Source organism: Vipera berus, assembly GCF_964194415.1.
Source record: "Vipera berus genome assembly, chromosome: 4".
Classification (NCBI taxonomy): domain Eukaryota; kingdom Metazoa; phylum Chordata; class Lepidosauria; order Squamata; family Viperidae; genus Vipera; species Vipera berus.
Genome location: NC_138206.1, coordinates 68718890 through 68742525, shown reverse-complemented (window position 1 = coordinate 68742525; position 23636 = coordinate 68718890). Strand labels below are relative to the sequence as shown.

The 23636-nt window shown below is 36.9% G+C and overlaps 1 protein-coding gene across 7 annotated transcripts in view; it reads right to left on the bottom strand.

The window, feature by feature from the left end:
- MAP7D2 (MAP7 domain containing 2) overlaps nucleotides 1–23636 on the bottom strand; it is a 78870-nt gene that overhangs the window by 6159 nt on the left and 49075 nt on the right. For all 7 annotated transcript variants that reach the window (XM_081326806.1, XM_081326807.1, XM_081326804.1 and 4 more), the window contains 9 exons: nucleotides 23029–23151; nucleotides 22433–22581; nucleotides 18603–18724; nucleotides 15400–15635; nucleotides 14578–14704; nucleotides 11659–11863; nucleotides 9865–9969; nucleotides 9166–9219; nucleotides 7465–7543 (listed from right to left, as the gene is read on the bottom strand). In XM_081326806.1, coding sequence (XP_081182932.1) covers nucleotides 7465–7543; nucleotides 9166–9219; nucleotides 9865–9969; nucleotides 11659–11863; nucleotides 14578–14704; nucleotides 15400–15635; nucleotides 18603–18724; nucleotides 22433–22581; nucleotides 23029–23151 — 1200 coding nt within the window. The remainder of the gene's footprint in view (nucleotides 1–7464; nucleotides 7544–9165; nucleotides 9220–9864; nucleotides 9970–11658; nucleotides 11864–14577; nucleotides 14705–15399; nucleotides 15636–18602; nucleotides 18725–22432; nucleotides 22582–23028; nucleotides 23152–23636) is intronic.

Sequence of the window (23636 nt, the reverse complement as noted above, 5' to 3'; positions counted from 1 at the left end):
TGAAAGTATTCTGAATCTTGCTTCCCCTTCATTTTCAATGTGAGCCTATCCATTTCTACACAGTCCAAAATGTTCTTAATTATGTCTTCTTCAGATGGTATTTCTTCGTTTTTCCAGTATTGAGCAAATATAATTATTGCTGATGTTAATATATGTAATATTAAGTATACACGTTTCTTATCATAATTTGTTGAAATTATGCTTAAAAGAAATAATTCCAGTTTATAGTCTACATGTGCTCCTATCATCTTTTCTAGCCACCTATGTCTTTTTGACCAATAGTTCTTTGCTTTAGGGCATGTCCACCAAAGATGATATGTGCCTGGATTTTGTCTGCATTTCCAACTTTAAATTTAACAGAAAGCTGTACAGTTTCTTAATCAATTTGTCATCTGATGACAATAGTATCTGGTCTAATGTCTGGTCTTTGTAAAAAGCATATTTTTTGCATCTTTCTCATATCTCATTTGCATTTCCACGTGTAGCCACCATGATAGCTAAATGCCATGTCCATCTTGCTTTTTTCTTTGTTCCTCTCCTGGTCATCTTTATCGGATTATGGTCTGCCCATACATTAGTTTCTATCTTGATTTTTTGTATATTGAGATATACTATATAATCTTGTATAAAATATATACGAGATATACTCCTATAGCCTAACTTTCCATCTACAATTGCGATAAAATCTCCTACTAAACAAGTATTTTGGTATTCCATTTCCAGTATTTTCTTGTGTAATCTTTGGTAGCATTCTTGTTTGTTATTCAGTGCGTAAATTGCTACCATCAATGTCTGTTTTTGATTTATCGTTATTTCTACTATTAGTATTTTTCTTCAAGTAGATTTGTTTAGGATTCATTGTTTCTTTGATATATAAAGCTACTCTTCTTTTCTTTTGTTGTGCTAATGAGAAATAAAATTTCCCAGTTTTTGGGCACTCCAGAGATTTATAATATTGTCTTTTAATATGTGGGGTTTTTTTTGCAAACTATATCCATTTTTAATTTTTGTAACCGTGTAAAGAGTTTTTTCCTCTTTACGGGGGAATTTAATTCATTTATATTTATTGAGAGTATCCCATTGTCCTTTTCTATCTTCTTCAATTATATTTAGGATTTAGTTGTTCTAGTTTGTCTCTGTTCTTTCCCTTTAGCCCCTTCTTCTTGGTTTATGGTTTCTGTTTCTTCCATTTCTCTTTCTTTGGCCGCTCCTTCTAATGCTGTCTCTTCCTGTTTTCTAAATTCCCCTTCTGGTTGAAGTTCTGAGTTTCCTTCTTCTAGATAAGCTCTGTATCTGTCATAAAATTCCCTTGCTTTGAAAATAGAATCCAATCTATATCTTTTTAAATCCCAGTTGTTTAGTATCCCTTCCGGCATCAGCCATCTAAAGGTCACTCCTTTCTAAATTAGTTTTTTAGTCAAAAATTTATATTCTCTTTGTGAATCCCTTATCCTCCTGGCTATCTGCTTCAGCACCACAATTTCTTTTCCCTTATATTGCAATGGATCATCTCTCACTCTTCTCAATATTTCATCTCTTATTGTTCTTTTAACAAAGCTGACATGGATCTCTCTGGGGATTTTATTTCTTCTTGCATAGCTTGAGTTAACTCTAAATATTTGATCTATTTCTCTTTCCATTTCCTGCTTCCCCTCTTCCAGCGCACCAGCCAGCAGTTCTATCATCAGGTCAGCAAGGTCCTCCTCCTTGTCTTCCATTATATTCTGGAATCTTAAGAAACAGAATGCCTTTTCAATTTCTAGAATTGCTACTGAATCCTCTAGTTATCTATTTGTCTGCATCTTTGGTTTTCATCTTTTATTTCTTCCATCTTTTGATTGGTTTCTGCTGATCTGTCTTCAGTTGTCTGGATCCTTTGCTCATTCTTTGCGATCTTCTGTTGGAAGTTTTCCATTTGGGATTTCAAGTCGTGCATTTCTTCCTTCATGTTGTCAAAGTTATGTTTTGTTTCCTCATGGTTTCTCTTTATATCTTCTTTAAGTGATATAATTGCCTCCTGGATGCATTGTAAAGTGGTTGGCATATCCTTCTGAAAGGTAGTGTTTTTTTCTTGCTATAGCATTACATCAATTGATCTCTGATAGACAGGACTGGGGTAGTGGAAGATGGAGCTGAGGATATTTTTTTGCTCACTTTAGCTAAATTTGAGACACACATTTTTTATTCCCACCCTCACAAGCTTTCTCTATTCTAGTATATACCCCTATTACCAATTTTATATAAACGCTCCAATCTTACAACCAATATTCCTGTGTCCTTTAAGTTCGCCTTCAATAAGTCTTATATTCTTTGTCAGTAGTCTCTTATAATCCAATGGACTTCCCCATAAAGGAGGAAGCCGGAAGAAGGAAAACCTTCTAGTCCGCTTCTATCTTTCAATCCCGGTTTCAAAAGATTGTCCAAAGGTTCAAAGTTTTTACTCTGTCCAAATTTGTAATCTACAAGGTTCTGAATATAGGGTTAGTAATCCATAAGGATACCCCCAAATGGAGTCACCACAGGTCAAATTTCCTTTGTCTCTAATTAGTTCTTGAACATAGGAGTCTCTTCTCCAGTAAAAAAAGAAATGCATTTCAAAAAAGTTATAAATTGATTTGCATTTTAATGAGTGAAATAAGTATTTGATCCCATATCAATCAGCAAGATTTCTGGCTCGCAGGTGTCTTTTATACAGGTAACGAGCTGAAATTAGGAGCATTCGCTTAAAGGGAGTGCTCCTAATCTCACCTTGTAACCTGTATAAAAGACACCTGTCCACAGAAGCAATCAATCAATCAGATTCCAAACTCTCCATCATGGCCAAGACCAAAGAGCTGCCCAAGGATTCTAGACCTACACAAGGCTGGAATGGGTTGCCAAGCAGCTTGGTGAGAAGGTGACAACAGTTGGTGCGATTATTTGCAAATGGAAGAAACACAAAATAACAATCAATCTTCCTCAATCTGGAGCTCCATGCAAGATCTCATCTCGTGGAGTTTCAATGATCATGAGAACAGCGAGGAATCAGCCCAGAACTTCACAGAAGGATTTTGTTAATGATCTCAAGGCAGCTAGGACCATAGTCACCAAGAAAACAATTGGTAACACACTACACTGTGAAGGACTGAAATCCTGCAGCACTCGCAAGTTCCCCCTACTCAAGAAAGCACATGTATAGGCCTGTCTGAAGTTTTCCAATGAACATCTGAATGATTCAGAGGAGAACTGGGTGAAAGTGTTGTTGTCAGATGAGACCAAAATCGAGCTCTTTGGCATCACTTCCGCTCACCATGTTTGAAGGAGGAGTAATGGTACCTATGACCTCAAGAACACCATTCCCACCATCAAACATAGAGGTGGAAACATTGTGCTTTGGGGGTGTTTTTCTGATAAGGGGACAGGACAACTTCACTGCATCAAAGGGATGATGAACAGGGCCGTGTACCATAAAATCTTGGGTGAGAACTTCCTTTCCTCATCCAGGACATTGAAAATGAGTCATGGATAGGTATTACAGCATGGCAATGGCCCAAAACACGGCCAAGGCAACAAAGGAGTGGCTCAAGAAGAAGCACATTAAGGTCCTGGAGTGGCCTAGCCAGTATCCAGACCTTAATCCCATAGAAAATCTGTGGAGGAAGCTGAAAGTTCGAGTGCCAAATTTCAGCCTCGAAACCTTAAATGACTTGGAGAGAATCTGCAAAAAGGAGTGGGACAAAATCCCTCCTGAGATGTGTGCAAACTTGGTGGCCAACTACAAGAAACATCTGATCTCTGTGATTGCCAACAAGGGTTTTGCCATCAAATACCAAGTCATGTTTGCGAAGGGGTCAAATACTTATTTCATTCATTAAAAATGCAACTCAGTTTATAACTTTTTTGAAATGTGTTTTTCTGGATTTTTTTGTTGTTCTTCTGTCTCTCACTGTTAAAATAAACCTACTGTTAAAATTATAGACTGATTGACTTCCTGTTTGCAATCACGGCACCTGCGGACACAGAAAGGCGAGCTCCGTCTTCCATGTCTGAATTCGCTCCACTGGGGGACCCTGGAAAGGGTCAAAAGTCACTCTGTAGGGGTGACAAGCAAGGAGGGGACCCCCGTTCAATCGTGGGAGGGCGGTAGCTCTTACGCAGCTCTCCAAACCAGTGGGGGAAAGACCAGCCATGGCAATATGGCTCATCACTAAGCTGCTGACAGCCGAAGTCAAAATTACCACCAAGCACTTTTAAATCAATGCGGATGAAACTGGGTGAGATCTGATCTTCTCTTTAAGACTTTAAATATCTTTTCCTGTAAAAGCTGCCCAAAGAACTTTTCCCCCTGTGAGGAGAGAGGGAAGGGAATTTCTACCCCACCCTGTTAAGAACAGCGCTGACTAACTACCTAGGGGAAACAGAGCAACTATAAGAACAATTCTAATCTAACTGGAGGCATATGCTTTTGAAACTTGGGGACTAAAAGTTTTCCTATTCTTATTGGAGACATTTGTTTTTATCTAAAAAAAAGAAATAAACTATCATAAAAATTTTGGATTTAAAAAGCTTTAAATGGCATTGGTGACATCTTGTGGCAAAGTATGGTATTACAACTTGTTATTGCCTAAAAGAGACTTGGCTTGAAGTCCAGACTCTATAAAAAACTCTTCTAATCTTGACAGATACCACCTGTGAAAAACTCAGCTTTAAAAAAAGTAAGTTTTGGGCAGCATATCTGGCCTCTTTGAACTATCAAAGGAAACCTTTACTGATTTTCAGAGTTATATGTGGGGAATTGCTTTCCTGTTTCTTTAAATGAGAAGCAACTGTTATTACACGAGATGATGGAATACTTTGGACTATAAATTCTTTCTTGGAAAACAATTTCCACTAAAGACTACCTATAACACGTGAAATAGATGTCCCATGCCCAGTTATAAAAAACAAAAAACTATTTTAACGTTTGATTTTAAAATCTCTAACTTAACACATTATTAAGAGAATATGGATGGAGATCAGGAAAAAAAATCCTTTCTGTGTTGAAATCAATACATGAAACCATTCTTTCAGCTTGTGACAAAATAAGATGCAACATAAAGGAACAAGATGCCAGCTTAGATATACAAACCCACACCTTGACTACAACCAAAAAACTAACAATGCAGAAAATAACAGGAGAAGTGGAACAACTAAACACTAAGACAGAGGACTCAATTAACCAGCCAATGGAAAAATTAGAAAAGGGAGTGACAACATTGAAAATGGAAAAGACTTTTTACATAAATCAGAAGAAATTTGAGGAAAGGGAAGAAGAACAGATTGAGTGGAAGATAAACCTATTGGGACAATTGTGGGAAATTGGAATAATAGGGAGACGATCTAATGAATACAAATGGGCTAGCTCTTCAAAAAAACTGTAGTCGAATGGTTTTTCTTATTTCAAATAATATATATAATAATAGAGGGAGAACTGTTTGATGATACAAAAGTACTGACATGGAAGGTCAGTTGGCAAAGGAAGAAAGCCAGAGTAAGGCTGAAGGAAACTAGGGTTTTGATTTATTAGAGGGGATTTCATATTACTGATTAGAGGGTTGAATATGGTGGATAATAGATAATTTTTAGGAAATAAAGTAACATAATCGAATAGGTAAGATGTGTAATAAGACTAATAGACTTTTGGTTTAATATGGTGGAAAATAGATAACGTTTAGAAAACAGAACAAGACTATATGCAAATAGACAAGATGTATATTTAAAATATTAGATTTTGTTATGAAAAGGGAAAAAGGAAGAAGTTGAAATAAGGAAAACTTTGGTTACCTAAAGCTTGGAAATTATAAATACCAAATGTTAGTTTGAATATTGATGGCAAATTGAAGCTTGGGAAAAATAACAGGACATTGTTTGTATATAAAGATTGAATGTAAACACAATTAAGATATGTATAAGCTAAAATTATTGATAAATGTAACAAAGATGGTTTTACTTAGTTGATAACAATAAGAATTATACTAGCCTAATATGAGATAGTAGATATTAAGGGAAAAAGAGAGGAAATATCTGATGTAGTTTGAGATTTGTACTAAAGATTTATGTATGTTATTGAATTATTGATAAACCCAGGCACCACATTGCTTTTTAAATGTTTAATTTAAAATGTTTAATTAAATGTTTAATTTAAAAAGAGCCTTGGTGGAGCAGTGGGCTAATGCCTCCTTAAGTAACACCAGCTGCCTGCAATTAGTGCAGGTTCGCATCCCACCAGGCTCAAGGTTGACTCAGCCTTCCATCCTTCCGAGGTAGGTAAAATGAGGACCCAGATTGTTGGGGGCAATAAGCTGACTTTGTAATAATGCCGCTTGGGGTGTGTGTGAAAGCCCTAATAAGCAGGTATATACATAGAATGAAGGCTACTGCTAAGCTTGTAAGCCGCCGTGAGTCTTCGGAGAAGGGCGGGATATAAATGGAATTAAAATTAAAATAAATAAATAAATAAAATAATTGTAAAATTAGAAAACTAATAAAATATTATAAAAAAAATTATACACTGATAATTTCGTCAGTGGGCAAATGTACAAAATCAGCAGGAATCAAATAATTTTTTCCCTCACTGTAACATACATGCATACTAATATTACTTAAATAACAATGTGCAGGCAGAGTCCTAACTCACCATGAGGAGGAGCAGAGCTGATCTAGAATATCTTCCTGATTTAATCAAATTAAACCTGGGTATATCTTTTAGGAAACAGATCATTACTGGCCAGAGCAGGTAGAAAACAACCAGTTGATTAGTGTTGGTAAGCACTGTTTCTTGTGCTCTGAATTTTTGCAAAGCATAACTCCTTTGCTTGCCAGATGCCCCAAATATCTCACGGGACTAACCAGTAATACAACTAGGTTACTGTTTCTTGCTAAGATTGGAAACATTGCAACTACAGCACCCACTGCCTAAATAACTTCACTTCATTTTTATTATTTTTGTGTGTGTATGCATACACATATACACACACACTTCCACATGAAAATATGCTACAGTTCCTCTAGTACACTGTTTCTTGGAGTTGAGAAGGACCCCCACCCCCTTACACGGGAGAACAAATAAACATCTCTGAGTTGCATAAATTCTGGTTACTGTAGCAAATGAGAGGAGTAACAGTTCTCTCTGGTATTGCAAAATAACCCAACAAGGCTGATGGTTTGCTTATTAAAATTACATCATGCACTACCAAATCCCGAACAATAAGAGAAACTCAAAAATGAAGAAAGGTAGACATAACAATGAAAAACAACACAAACAGTAAACAAAGTATATATATGGGAAAGCTACAGAGTAAGGTCCTAGAATAACATCCTAAATAAGCTAAATTAATTCAGCTTTGTGAATATATGATAAGAAAGCATAAAACCAACACCTTTCATGAAGGTATGGATTTTGAGTGATCATTAGTATGCAGGTGTGACCAAAATTACACATTTTACCTGCTTGACTAAGGGCAAGTGAGTTGGGATACTGATCCACATTCAAGATTCTTGGCTCATCTGATTTTGTATCTTCTTTCTGTTATCATCAAACACAGGACATACAATTACATTGCATAGATGCATTAGATATAAATCCTTTTCAAATTAAATATGTGGCAGAGTTCAACAGGGTTTAAATGTTATCTGCTATTGTAATAAATGTCTTAAAAAATTATCTCACTCCATTCCAAGGCTTCTAGAAAACTCATACAATATGGTTTGGTTCCAGGCTAATTTTGTGCTGTTATTTTGGGGGCGGGGGGGCGGCGGCTGTTTTGTTCTGATTTGTGTCATATTTAACCATTTAAATTAGATTTAGATTATTAGATTTAGTCTGAGCTGTGCGAGTTAGGTTTTATCTGTTTTTAATTTTTTTATTTTGTACATGAAGGTACAGAGTCTATTGCAGTTGGGCAGTTGTAATAAATTTTAATAATTTTTATTATTCCACATCTTTTGAAAGGATTTGATAGGTGGATTAAAAATGCCAAATCAAATCTGGCTGAATGTGTGATGAATCATAATATGATTTTAAAGGGAACATAGACATAATAATGCCAGTAAAAGATGAACTAATAGTATCTTTAACAAACAATACCAATACATTATCTGTCATTAGTCACCTAGCTCACTTAAATGTACCATGGACAGAGTAGCATATTCTGCTATTGATTATCACCAGGTTTAGAGGGAAGTAATTTTAATCCGAAACAGCCAGAGTGTTTTCTGGAACTAAAGTAAGCTACCAAGTCTTCAATTTCTTTGCAGAAATAAATCCTGAAGTGGTCCACAAAAATAGGGTTGCATTAGGGACACTCTTTAAACATCCTACATTTTTTCTCCTAGCCACTAGGAGGCATGAGAGAAAGGAACTGGAGTAGGGGCTAGATAAAACTGTGCTTCAATCAGATAACTTTAAATTTTTAAGACTATAATTCTACATAGAAAGGCTGACAATGTTGGCTGGAATTAAAGAAAGGTTGTTTTACCACTATTATATATTTAAAGCTAAGATTAATAAGGAGTGATATGAGGAGCAGGAATAACAGAGCTCTTGTCTTTTACTTCAGAAGTCCTTTGTGCATCTATATATAGATACAATATATGTACTACATATGTAACCAAAGAATCCAGCACTGTATCTCAACTCATCAGTTCTCTTTAAAAAATTCTAACACAATCAACAAAGAAGTATATATTCAGTTTTTTTAGCCAATAGCTTTCAATTTTATTATTATGCATTGACTACATAACACTGAAAAGATCTTCAAATTAAATCAGTTGTATTGAAGGAAAGTAGCACACCTTGGACAAGTAAGAATTAGCCACAACTCCTCCCCATACACAATCTGACTGATTTAGAAGGGTAAAACAGCAAGGGAAGAATTTTGCTTTTCCTCCCATTATCATCTGTCATCTTAAAACAATTCTTCACTGTTTATTTTCCCACTTATAAGGAAGAAAGTTACTCCATATATTAAACATTATAGCCCTAAGACAGTTTAACTCTTCCCTTTACAGTGAATACATACAACAGAGACAAGAAAGAAGTTATCTAGTCATTCTGTTATATTAAAGTTGGGGAATAATAGGAGGATTTCTGGATGAATCAGATTACAATATTCTGCATTTTCTATTAAAATATTTTTTTTCTAATACCTTGTTTTCTGCTATTTCATTTTTTCTTGTCCTTTTCATTATTTCATCTATTCGCTGAAATGAGAGAAAAAAAGTTTGCTTTCCTCATTTAACTAGATTAAAGAAGTATATGATGTGGAAAAAAATGTCATTTTCCAGAAAGTTTTGAATTAATGTACAGGATTCTACAAACATGTAATCAGATCATAAAGCCATCACTATTTGTTATTTATATTCTTGGCACCTCTTCCAAAAAGCCCTGATTGTTATTGGCATCTCTAGCATGCCTTCTTTTAGTTCTAATCTGGTGGAAGTACTGTAATGATTTGTAAATGTTACTTTAAAATTTCCACCTCTCCCCAGGCAACATAGGGATTATCTACAGTATATAACAATAATAAAATGGTCAATCAGTAAATCCCAACACCCTTCTATTACCAAATTAATTACAATTATAATTACCACATGCATAATTTTTTCCAGCTTTGCATTTTTTGTAAGATGCAGAAAATAACACAATTGTTAATAGTTCTAGTAAACTTGAAAAAATTAATCCTGAACAGAGCTTGTAATTTAGTTATTGCATTTCATACTGAGAATGTAATTAAATCGTATGTATTTTTTGTAGTTGACAGCTCCCTTCTTACAGCAGCCTTCACATAGTCATGGAACAATGTAAAATAACAATGCAACAAGATTTGATTTGAATAAAATTGTTACCTTCTTTCGTTCTTGTCTTTCTTGCTCTATCTGCTGCATAATTTGTTCCTTTTCTAAACGTAAATGTTCAGCTGCCTCTCGTGCTTTAGCTTCTGCTGCTTCTTTCTAATTAAATATAAGCCAACAAGTTGTTGTTATTAAAGATTTAATTTTCAATTCGATTCACACTCTGGTACTGGTAAAAACTTAACAGTTCAAGTCCTAACCAAGGACCTAAGAGCTGCTGAGGTAATGTCTGAGTACAGTATATAGGCCAGACATGTCAAACCCGCGACATCACGTGATGTTGCATGACATATCAGAGCTTTTTCCCCATTGCCGGCCATGGGGTGGGCGTGGTTTCCTGGTGACGTGTCCAGCCTGCAGGCCGGCAGTTTGAAACCCCTGATATAGGCAGTTCTGAGTAAGATGTTTTTTTGCAAAGTCAGAATATCCAGGTCTGACAAGTTCAAAATTTCCATGTATCTATGCAACCCTTTGGGTATTGCTCCAAGGGCTTCTATTACTACTGTTTATTTAATTATTAATAATTAAAACTTAGTATTACTATTACTATTATTATTAATATGATCCTGTGTTAAGCACATTGGGCTACAAGCATACTCCACAATTTTCAGTCTGCAGCAATAGTCTCCATATCCTTCCATTTAAGGCTGATGTTTTTAATGTTGGTTTTTCAGATCTTCCTGAAATGTTTGGCACCAGGTTTTCTTTAGCCTTCCTCTTTTTCTCAATCTGGTGATATTCAATTGATTGTGGTGTTTGTGGGATGTTGCTCACTCACGGGGAGCACGTGTCCATCAAAATGCATTCTGTGTTCTATCACTATCTCAGAGACTCTTCGGGAATTACCCCCTCAAAATCCCACTGCATTCCTCAACGTAGGGAGGGAGTGAATTACATGGGGTGAAACAATATCCTGTGTAGGAAAATTGCAGGGGAATGGGCGTTGGGCTTGCAACCCAGACTCATGAAAATTCTTGTAACAGAAACTATAAGTAAAATCTGACCCAACAAATTCTGTTCCAAATTTAATCTGAATGGTTTTTTTTGAAATAGAATTCTAGAATTTGATTCAAATTCTCTGCTAGCATTATGTGCATACCTTTGTGAGCACTGACACATGCATCTGTGAAAATAATGAACATTTTCCCATTACCTGCCTGGTAATTACTGCATATAGGGAATACACATATCTGTGCCATTAGTTTCGCCCAAAATATAGCACAATGGAAAGCAGAGAGTCTGCTATGACTTAACCTGAAGAAGCCAGAGAGGGAAAATGTGTCCTCTAATGTATAAACTGTAGTCTTTGCCTACTGACTCAATAGGATCCAGCAGGATAGGGTCTGATCTGTCAAGGCAATTTCAAAAGACAGACATTTGAACTGTATCCAGGCATGGACATTTTGGTGGCATTAAGACAACTTGTCATTTAAAGAGGAAGGCAAATAATATTAAAGGTTCAGTGTTTTCTCTATAACTTGTCATATATTCCATTCTGTTACCTTCAGAGTCTGCATCACACTATATAGTTTGAACCAAACTGCAATATTCAGTTTCTAGTATTAAGTAAACACAGATATGAAACATAAAAAGATTTTATGCATCATATACCTAAGGATAAGGTGTATGCAGTATTTACAGAAGCAAAGGAAAATTAAAAGAAAGTATAGATTCTTCATCTGGATTCATAATATTTTACAACAGCTCTGAACATTCAGTTCATTATATAAAATGCTTCACCTTGAAAATAAAGAAAACTACATGCTCTGAACCATTAGATCACCACACCTGTATCTCAAGCATAGCTTGCAATTCTTTTTCTTGCTTTTCTCTCAGTTTGCGTTCTTCTTCAGCTCTTTTTCTTGTTTCACCTTCTGCTCTTTTTTTGGCTAACTCCTCTTCCAATTTCCTTTCCTCTTCTCTTTGACGAGCCTTTTCTTCCAGTAGAATCCTTTCTTCCTCTGCTTTTCTTTTCAGCTCTTCTTTTTCTAGCCTTCAAAACACCACAATATATTGTTGGAAGTACATTTATGTTCTTTTTTTTAATTAAAGGGCAGCCACTGAGGCACTTGACCGGGTTGTACCCTTGCGGCCCCTGACCCGGTGCAGATCCCAGCGAGCTCCATGGTTCTCCGCGGAGCTCCGGGAGATGAAGTGTCGGAAACGGGGCCTAGAGAGCTGCTGGAGGTCTAGCCGATCTGAATCCGACCGGTTGCGGTTAAGAACCCATATTAGGTCTTATCTCGCAGCGATGAGGGTGGCGAGGTGTAATTACTTCTCCACCCTCATCGCGTCCGCAGATAATCGCCCGGCCACCCTGTTTAGGGTGACTCGCTCACTTCTTAATCAGGAGGTGAGGGAGGATCCCTTGCAGGGTCGTGCCGAGGAATTTAGTCAACATCTGTCAGATAAAATCGCTCGGATTCGGACCGGATTGGACTCCAGCTGGGCAGAGTCTGGCGATCAGGACACGGGCGGTCTTGTCAATGTTATCTGGGAGGAGTTTGATTCTGTGACCCCTGATGAAGTGGACAGGATTATGGGGAGGCTGAGCTCCACCACATGTTTATTGGATCCGTGCCCTTCCTGGCTGGTTTATGCAGCTAGGGAGAGGACACGAGGCTGGCTCCAGGCGGTCATATCTGCTTCTTTGAGTGAGGGTTATTTCCCCACCGTCTTGAAGGAGGCGGTGGTGAGACCTCTCCTCAAGAAGCCTGCCCTGGATCCAGCTGTATTGAACAACTTTCGTCCAGTCTCCAACCTCCGCTTTCTTGCGAAGGTTGTTGAGAGTGTGGTGGCGCATCAGCTCCCTCTGGTCCTGGATGAAGCGGATTATTTGGACCCCTACCAATCGGGTTTCAGGCCCGGGTACAGCACGGAGACGGCATTGGTCGCTCTGGTGAATGATCTCTGGAGGGCTCGGGATAGGGGATATTCCTCTGTCCTAGTCCTATTAGACCTCTCGGCGGCTTTCGATACCATCAACCATGGTATCTTGCTGCGGCGTCTCAGGGGATTGGGAGTGGGAGGCACAGTTCTTCAGTGGTTCTCCTCCTATCTCCTGGGACGCTCGCAGTCGGTGTTGGCAGGGGGGCAGAGATCGGCCCCTAGGTCTCTCGTTTGTGGAGTTCCTCAGGGGTCGGTTCTCTCGCCTCTCCTGTTCAACATCTACATGAAACCGCTGGGTGAGATCATTCGTGGTTTTGGAGTTGGGTATCATCAATATGCTGATGATACCCAACTTTTCATTTCGACCCCAAACCACCCCAGTGATGCCCTCGCTGTGATGTCCCATTGCCTGGAGGCGGTACGGGTCTGGATGGGGAGAAACCGACTTCAACTCAACCCTGACAAGACTGAGTGGCTGTACATTCCGGCATCCCGGGACATTCAAAATGTTCCATCGCTTTCTATGGGGGGTGAGCTCTTACCCCCCGTGGATAGGGCTCGCAACTTGGGAGTCCTCCTAGACTCACGACTTACCCTGGAAGACCATATAGTAGCCGTGACTAGGGGGGCGTTCCCCTGGTGCGCCAGTTGCGGCCCTATCTGGACCGGGATGCCCTGTGTACGGTCACTCATGCGCTCGTGACCTCTAGCCTAGACTATTGTAATGCTCTCTACATGGGGCTTCCCTTGAAGACCACTCGGAGGCTCCAACTGGTACAGAATGCGGCTGCGAGAGTTGTCTTGGGAGTTTCCCGGTACTCCCATGTTACACCTTTGCTCCGCGAGCTGCATTGGTTACCAGTTGTCTTCCGGGTGAGGTTCAAGGTCTTGGTTATGATCTTTAAGTCCTTACATGGCATGGGTCCGGGATACCTCGAGGACCACCTGCTGCCGGCGTCAACTCCCCTCCGCCCTGTGCGTGCCCACAGAGAGGGCCTCCTCAGGGTGCCTCCAGTCAGGGAATGTCGACTGGTGGCCCCCAGGGGGAGGGCCTTCACTGTGGGTGCCCCGGCACTATGGAACCAACTGCCGGTTGAGCTCCGGATGGCATCGGACCTCCGATCCTTCCGTCGCGGGTTGAAGACCCACTTGTTCGAGTTAGCTGGTCTGGCCTGAAGGGGAATATGGGTTTTTTAATTGGTTTTATTATCTTACTTTTGCTGTATTTTAATTGGGCATGGTTTAATTTTCTTTTAATTTTTGTATACCTATTTATATATGTCCTGTGAACCGCCCTGAGTCCCTAGGGCAGGGGTCAGCAACCTGAAACAGTGAAAGAGCCACTCGGAACCGGTTCCCTCACAAAAGGAAAAACTGGGAGCCGCAAAAAATGTGTGCGTGTGCACGTACATGCACGCATGTGCAGAACAGGGTTTGACTGAATAGTGGAGACAAGGCAGGATATGCACCTACCCTGCATATTTGAATTGATTGGTTGAACTTTTTTAGTCCCATTTTTGGGGGGACTGCACATGGCAGAGGACTGGGAGCCGCAGGAGACGGCTGAAAGAGCCACATGCGGCTCCGGAGCCGCGGGTTGCAGACCTGTGCCCTAGGGAGAAGGGCGGTATAGAAATCCAATAAAATACAAATACAAATATATCATCAAGAACTGGTTCCAAATAACAAGGTAACAGAACTAGAAGAATATGAAGAGAGGTTTCTAATTAAATATCTGAAGTACATACTCTTAATTTGTACATGTCTGCATCTGACAGCTAAGAGGTTATAGATATTAATATAGGGAGAGCAGGATACCTTTCAAGTTTTTCTCTTTCTTGCCTTTCCTTTTCTTCTTGTTCTTTCTGAAGTCGAGCTTGACGTCTCTTCTCGGCTAGAATTCTAGTTGCTTCTTCCGCATCAGTAATCCCTGCTACATGTTTCCCTAAAAATAAGTTCTTGAATTGAATATTAGTCTGCAGGCAGGAAACAAGTTATATGTGCAATAGAAAGGCACACAATATTACCCTGATGGCTGAATTTTCTAATCAATGAAACGTCAAAAATATGTATTATTATATTTATAAATATGCATTCTTGATTTTAATTAATGTTAATCTCTAGATCAGACATGTCAAACACAAGGCCCGGGGGCCGGATGTGGACCGCGAAGTGGTTTCATGTGGCCCGCGAAACCATCCTGGAAACAGTGAGAGAACGGCCCCCACTGCCTTGGCCCTGGCCCAGAGACCCTCAGATCTGTCCCACTCCTGCCCAGGCCCCCATAGGCACCCTTGATGCGAACGATGTAGAGCTGGCCATGCCCACCCAGTAGGCCATACGCACTCTAGCCATGCCCACCCAGTAGGCCATGCCCACCATGGCCACACCCACCCAGCCCCTTGAGGGCAACCTCAATGCTGATGTGGCCCTCAATGAAATTGAGTTTGACACCCCTGCTCTAGATGCTATCTTCATAGTTTACCTTCTTTAGCAAAATTCTGTGAATAATTTCTTAGGGATATAGTACAAAATAATTATTGATGGTAAAGTTTAAATTAACATACCCTCCCCCCACTGAATATTAGTGACAGAATAACCATGTAAAATAATAGTCAACTGAGCTAAATGAGAATCTACCTTCAGTGTTTTCAATTTTTCCTGTAGAAGATTTTTCAGCACTAGATTGATTTACAGCTTCAGCTGGTGATGCTTGAATTCTTTGACTAATATTTTCCCGCTGATTGTCTTTAACTTTTGCTGCCCTTTTTTTAGGAGTTCCTTGGTTCAAGTTTGAAGTTGTACGATTTTTCACAGGAGAAGCTGGATATGTTTTATTAATTTTGGGAGACTGTGGATAAGCCTTTGAGACTGATCTAAAACATAGATTTCAAATAATTCAGTTTTGCTTTATAAACAAAATCAAGCCAATAATAATTAATCATAGCCTTGACTGTTTTTCTCAGTCTTTTATATCAGATTATGAATGAAACATTAAGCTAAAAAGTAACACAAGGGAAGATAGAATTGAGTTGGTTTTGTATTTTTTTTTTACAAAAAGACAACACAGAATAGATAGTTTATATAAAATGGAATGAACAACAATTCACTTAAGAACAGATAAAACAATATTATAATGTCATGAAACAACTGGCTATACCATGACTATTAACATCATTAATAAAAGCAATAATCTAAAGAGATAAACATCGAATTTGTGACATATATACAATTATGGGGTTTATATCCATATAGTTATAAAATTTATAACAAAAATGCAATTTTTGTGGGGATGCAGCCTGATAATTAGTTATTTCAGGTGAAAACATTGCTGAATATATTGAAAGTACTAGATATCTAACTTTAACTGGAAACAGGTCTGATATGTGGCAACCATTTAAATCCAAACTGAGCTACAAGATAAATTCTTGTATTAACCCTGTAAACTTGTTTTAGTAGTTTATTGGCATTTTTGTATTAATATATACAATAGGACTCAGCTCCAATATTAAGTAAATACATACATACATACTGTCCTATTTGTCATCTATCTATCATTTCTTGATAGCAGAGCCATTTTTTGTTTTAATATAGCATGTCTTTCTACTTATCTTTTATAAATGTACATCTGTGATTATGTATGTGTATGTGTGAAGTGGGGGAGAGAGGAAGAGGATAAAAAATAAAGATGTGGGAATGAAGCAATCTATCTTTTTAAAATTTATTCAAAACATCTCTTATCAAAGCTGTTTATGCATGAAGTAGCATTCCTTGGTATTAAAGGAAACAATATACATAAATTATTAGTCTGTTTGCATTGTTTGTTTTAAGATTATATTGAAGAAAAAACATTAGAGGGAAAAATCTAAAGAATTTCACGGCTAATTCATGCAATCTTGCTACTGAATAGGTCATTTTCTAATTGAAGCACCATGATCAGCTTTGCAAATCAGTTATGAAACTAAGGCTAAAGGGAATTCCAAGTGATATTTCTGTGATATCTATAAAGGTTAAAAACCATATATTTCTACTCCTTAAGGCCAATTGCACATCTACACAATTTTGCTTCTATGTACTCTTTTCAATACAGTATAGCATAATTCAAAGTTATCTTCTTATAATAGGATTAGTTGCACTAAATTGCACTAATTGAACTAATTATAAACATAATTAGGGAAGAAACCTCTGCACACAATAACCACTTCAGGTGTTTGGTATAGATCCCAAACACCCAGGTTTGGTCCAAGCAGGCATGTTCTGGCATCTGGAGAATGGGAAAAGGCAATGTTATCTGTGACAATAGCTAAAGTGGAAAAAAGGAAAACAGCACAGGAACATCAGGAGCAATATTGTACCACTGCTGCGCCCTTGAATTAAAGAAGGGAATGCCCAACATGTCTCCTACCATTCCGTTGTTATTTACATCACTTTCCTTTCTTCACTTTAACCACAACCATGTGCCCCCTCTGAATTTCAGTAAAGATGAAGCAAGTAAGAATCCTAATTCTATAGTTGAAAGATAGATGTCAATGCTGCAAACATTGACATGTTTTTGCACTGACTATGTAAGAGACAGCCTTTTGTTTAAACTGCTTCACTTTGAGTCTTGAAGGGTGGGAATTTTCTAAGTCTATTTTGAGAAGATAAGAAGCCCGGGTATAGAATGGAAGGAGAGACCTCATATGTGAAACTAATTGGATAATGTGATTTATGATGTGTAGATAAGGGCGGGGATTGTGTGTGTGTTACGATGGGTTTGGTGGGAGATTTCAGATTCTGGCATCCCTCCATGAGTGCCGATGTTTCATTTCATTACAAAGACTTTAAGATAAATAATATGCCTGCAACTTGTTTGAATTGTCTCATTCCTCGGAACCATGACATCGCCATTAATAGAGGTGGCCTTCTGTCTACTCAAAGATGCAATTCCACTTATCCCCATTCTAGTTGAATTTCAGTGCTTATATTTCTCATCTCTGAGGAAGTCTTATTTGTTGACAAAATTGGCACCTGTCTCCTGAGAAATTCTGCTCTAAACCTAACTTCTGTACTCCTTTGCTTGGCATGCCTACTTTGTATATTTTGCAGTATGCATTCAAAGAAAATCATGAGCAAGTTAACAAGTCACCAGCTCTCTGATGAAATTACATATAAACAGGCTTACTGAGGGAGGAAAGCACACTGAGATGAAAACATTGAGTTACATTTTTTGTAATGGTCCTTTTTAATGGTGCCAATAAGGCTAATGTTGTCCTACAAAATGAGATTATTATGCTCACTTAACAGCATGGCCTCAGTCATGAGTATACATGTGAGCAAGGACACAAGATAATGAGAAAGTAACCAGTAATTTCAATAGCAACATTCTGGGAGACAAGGGCAAGGTTGAGAGATTGGCTAAAGCAATCATGGACAGAAGAAAAAAAATGAAACAAGGCATTATTTTAAATATAACTGCAACCACCAATGTCATTCTGAAGAAGGAAAATTTGACTTCTATCAGATGGAATGGATCTGAAGACCCTTGTTAAGCAAGGTGAATGAATGCTTTTGGGAGTCAGGACATTCTCACTGGCAAGCTCCAGGTGTTACCTCATATAGTTTGGCTTACATTTGTAGAGCCAAAACTAGAAATAGCACCTGTATATGGTTAGTACTGCTGTTGCTATTTTCTCAGTATAAATCTATGAAGCATAAACTTGGGCAACAAGAATGCAGATCATTTCTGCAGAGAGAAAAATGACATGTTCTACCCTGCATGATGAAAACAATGCACTGTAAAATAAAAACTGCATACATTTAAGCTTACTCAGAGGACATGAGAATTTGCAAAACATTCTTACTTTGGAGTTGCAGGTGAAGTTGATTGTTTACATGCAACTGCTGGACATTCAGATTTTTTAAGAGGAGATCCAAAACCAGATAATGTGCCAGGTGTTGTTGATTGTTTCTTTTTCTTCTCATTCTTAAAAAAGATAATATAATTTGAGAAAAATAATTATTCAGCTTGTATATGTAGATACAAACACGTATGCAGATTCTTATATAAATATACATACACAGACCTGCCTTTTGCAAAAGAAAATATCACACAAGTTTGAAATTTGTATATTCACTGTCCAAACTCAGCTTTAAGAACTGTTTAACTTTCCTTTGTGCATTAGTACCAAAACCAAGCCTGCAAGACCATGTCAAGCATTCATCAATTGTGAAGGAAGAAACCTTGAGTCCTTGAAGCCAAGTCCTTTATACTCCCAGTAGGCAATCATGTATTGTGTCTTCATTCTTGTTTGCTATACAGATTTTAATCAAGCCAAGCCGCATTAGTTAGTCTGATGCCAAGTCAAGCTGAGAAATCAAGCCAAGTGTGCATTGTCAGAAGATACCCAGTTCGGGAATCCTTTCAGTTCTGTTTTCATTCCTTACCATTATCACTCCAGAAAAAAACAGCTAGAGAAGGATCTATACAATTTATTTATTTATTGAATTTATATACTGCCCTATTCCCGAAGGACTCAGGGCGGTTCACAGGGCAAGTTAAAAACAATACAAAAAGAGAGAATAAAATTAAATTAAATTAATACAAGCCCACAAAATTAAGATAACATTAAAATTGAAATTTAAAATTAATATAATAATATAATATAATATAATATAATATAATATAATATAATATAATATAATATAATATAATATAATATAATATAATATAATATAATATAATATAATATAATATAATATAATATAATAATATAATATAATATAATAATATAATAATATAATATAATATAATATAATATAATAAATATAATATAATATAATATAATATAATATAATATAATATAATATAATATAATATAATATAATATAATATAATATAATATAATATAATATAATATAATATAATATAATATCCCTCAGTCCAGGCCAGACAATTCAAACAACCAGGTTTTTAAGTCCCGGCGAAACGAGCGAAGGTCGGGGACAGTCCGAAGTTCCATCGGCAGTTCGTTCCAAAGGGCGGGCGCACCCACAAAGAACGCCTTCCCCCTGGGAATCACCCGCCGGCAATCTCTAACCGGCAGAACCCTAAGGAGGCCCTCCCTGTGGGCGCGCACAGGACGATGGGAAGCTGATGCTGGCAGCAGGTGCTCCCTAAGGTAATCCGGACCCATGCCATTTAGGGCTTTATAGGTCATCACCAGCACCTTGAATCAACACTTCAGCAATTCCACAGACAGCTCACTAAACTACCAGTGTCTTGCTTCAATATTTTAGCTAACTAGAAAAAAAAACCTTAAATAATAGTGTCCAAAGATTCAAAAACTTAAAAATAGATTTACTGTGAACTGAAATATTTAGTTACGAAGCATTTTGAAAGTAAGTATAACTGCTGTGCATCAAATACAAGTCGTATTTATAGTGAAACCAACATCTGAATCTGTACCTCTTTCTCCTACCCAAATGAAGTAATGATATCTCTCTCTTTTGAATAGTAGGGACAATTTCCACCTTGTTGTTTTCCTAAGGAACCAATCTGGTTATCAGGGTATTTACTTTTGACTATGTGAGATTTGCAATAGTTGTCACAGTATCAGAATTAAGTAGCAATCCAAATGAACCAGCTATCCCAAATGGTGAACCAAGTAGTCCAACAAATGGAAAAGAATTAACTATTATATGCAAGCAATTTTCAAGTACTGTAGAGACCTACTGCCAGTACAGCTGCAACTCCTGTGCCTAACAATTTCCAGGTTAGAGAAAGATAACAGGGGTCAAGGTATTTTGCTGCCTATTTTGCTCAATATAAACAGTGGTTTTATGTCTTAGATGTACAAGCCATGGGAAGAACAGAAAGAAAACAAACAGGAGCATCTTTTCTTCCTTTTTATTCATTGCAATTTATCCAGTTTTCGACCAATGGCTAAGCAGATCTGTGTTAAGGCTATCATTAGATTCTGGGTTGCCTCAATAAATGTCTAGGACACTGGACTTGATGATTACTTTGAACTTTTATGAAAATGAAATGCAAACTACAGCTCATCTTGAGGGGTCAATGTTTAAGTAAAACTTTCAAGATGGCTATTTACAAACCCTACATTAAACCAATGCAATTCTACATGGGGTTGCCCTTGGAAAGCAATTGAAAGTTGTAGTTGGTTCAGAATAAAGCAATATTGGCAGTTATGGGCATACCAGGGCATGCCCAACTAAAACTACTACTTCATGAGCTGCATTGAATCCTAATAAGCTTCTGGGTATAGTTCAAGATCTGAATTATTACCTAAAAAGTGTTCATAGGGTCTGGTTATATGACCCATCTTCTGTCTTCCATAGTTTTTACTCATCCTATATGATCAGACAGAGTTGGCGTGTTTCAGGTCCCATCTCTTAAACAGTGCCATTCGATGTAACTTAATAAATGTGTCTTCTGTTGAAGGCATCTGCCCTGTGGAAGAACATTCTTTCCCAGAGATTTGTCTAGCTTTGACTTGTTCAAAATATTTCCTTAAAACCTAATTTCTAGCCTAGCACTGGACTAGAATGGGTGTGGGTTCTTTGCATGGTACATGGCTTTTATTTTAGAGCTTGTGGTTTTGTGACGTTTTATCATGCTTGGCAGACTAGTAAAAAAGCTAAAAAATGGATTCAAATGCACACTTTGATATAGAGGATTTTAAAGATCAATATTCAATTGAAACAACAACTTTTCCTTTTTAGGATTAATGAATAGAAAAAAGCCAGGGATGATTATTTCAGTATATGATTACTGTGGCAAGTTCAATATGTACAAAGATATTTTTTTCTTTCTTATTTTTCTTTAATTCTTTAATTGTATTTTTTGCTTTGATTGCTTTTTTCTTTTTTCTTCCTTACTTTATACTAGGTTTGCATTAGTTTCTATCTTCTTGTTTAAAAGTTTTAATAAAAATTATATACAAAAAAGAGGTTATGATTTTGTATTTTTAAATTAATATTGTATGAATTCAGTCACATTGGAATTAGGCAGTCTAATTAATTAAAAATGAATAAACAATGTACAATTAAACTTTATATTCATTGAAGCTTCTGCAAATGTAATTATCTAAACAAACATTAATCTAGTCAAGTATTCCCTTCTAAGAGAAGGAAACCAGAAGCCTACAAGTGGAATCTGAGTGTAACAATAGCCTTTGTACTATTTTAATCAACAGTTAAAATATTCATATAATTTCAGTATTAAGTTCTAATGGTGAAGTATCGCTAAATTGCAAAATTGTTATCAGTGAATGATTGGTACAAAATCTGAGAAAGCATAGCAGTGTTATACAGTATGTGTGGAATAATACAACAATAAGGAAAAGAAACTCATCTCTGATATTTAACCGTATCTGACAATAGATATCCAAACTAAATGGGATGCCCTTATGCAACGTTCACTTTTATGAATGTCTAAATATCTAAGGAACAATAATTAAACAAAGCAAAATCTCCAAAATACTAACAGTTCGTTTCAAATGCAAGAATGCATAGTATAAGGTTTATTTCTTAACGTTTATATTAGTGCAAGATAGGAGAAAAGAAAGCAGAGATCCATATTTGTATACTTATCCTGGAGAAGCAAAATATAAACCAACAGATAAATATACTGTATCTTTTAAAAAAGGTACGAGTTAGTAATTTTCAAACCTACCTGTGAGACTTCACTTGTACTTGCTCCCTTCATTGAATCTGATATGGAAGCAGACGCTGCTTTCTTTTTCTCCACACTTCGAGTGTGGGAAGGCTTGTGAGAAGTTTTAAGAGGGCTGGCTGGTGCTACACGAGGACAGATATGGAATACTAAAGAGTTATAGTACAATAGCAAGTGCATTAGGAGACACAGACAAAGAAAGCAAGGAAAAGAGGAAAGAAACAGCATCATTTTATTAGAAACAACCAAACACATGGTTTCCCAGAACACCGAATTGTCTTCCCATTTTAAACAGCCACAACATCTTTGCTCAAGCAACATTAAGCTGGCAAGCAGTTTATTTGCAAGTTTTTAAGATTGGGTCATTCAAAATTCTTCATTTTCTAATAAATTACTGCTAAAGATTAGTAAAGTCAGAAATACATAGATCAACCTAAAAACCTAAAAGTCCTTTATTTAGGGTTAACATGACGAATCCTATATATTTTGAACTCCCTGTGTATTTTATGAATAATCTTCTAGACTCCTTAAATTTACTATTTTATGGGAAAGTTTGTTTTAAGTGACTAAAATATTCCTGAAGATATTAGTTTTACCTGAATCAGTATACCTCTCAGAAAGCATTAAAGTACTTCTACTTCTGGCTAAAGAAGCATGTGTGGGAGTCAATAGTCGAGAAATGATAAATTTTTCCATTGGACTAAGATGCATGCGATGAGCTGAAGGATGGAAGCAAATAAAAAAAATAACCACTTTTAAAATGTGCAACTAAATATAAGGAATGAATAAACAAGATGTACAAAAGAAATAAACAATTGCAACCAAAAATGAAGCTAAACATATTTTAAAGTTCCAAACCTTTGATTTAATTCTTCCACAAAGAGGTTTCCATGGTGTAAACCACATTAGGTTTTGGTCAATATATTAAATTATTGTGTTAGCATGTTAGTATTAGATATAAAATGGTAAAATACTTTATTATTAAAAAGGATTGACAGTTTGTTTTTTTCCTGAACTGAATTTATGAAACAATAATCAAAAGTATAATTCAATGATCAGCCAATTAAGATCTTATCTACAATATAAAATATCACTTTTGATAGATACATTGAAATTTGTATATTATTATACTAATTATATTAATCAGTATACTCTTGTGTGATATTCTAAGCATAAGTGATCAATAAGGAACATGAGAGAGCTA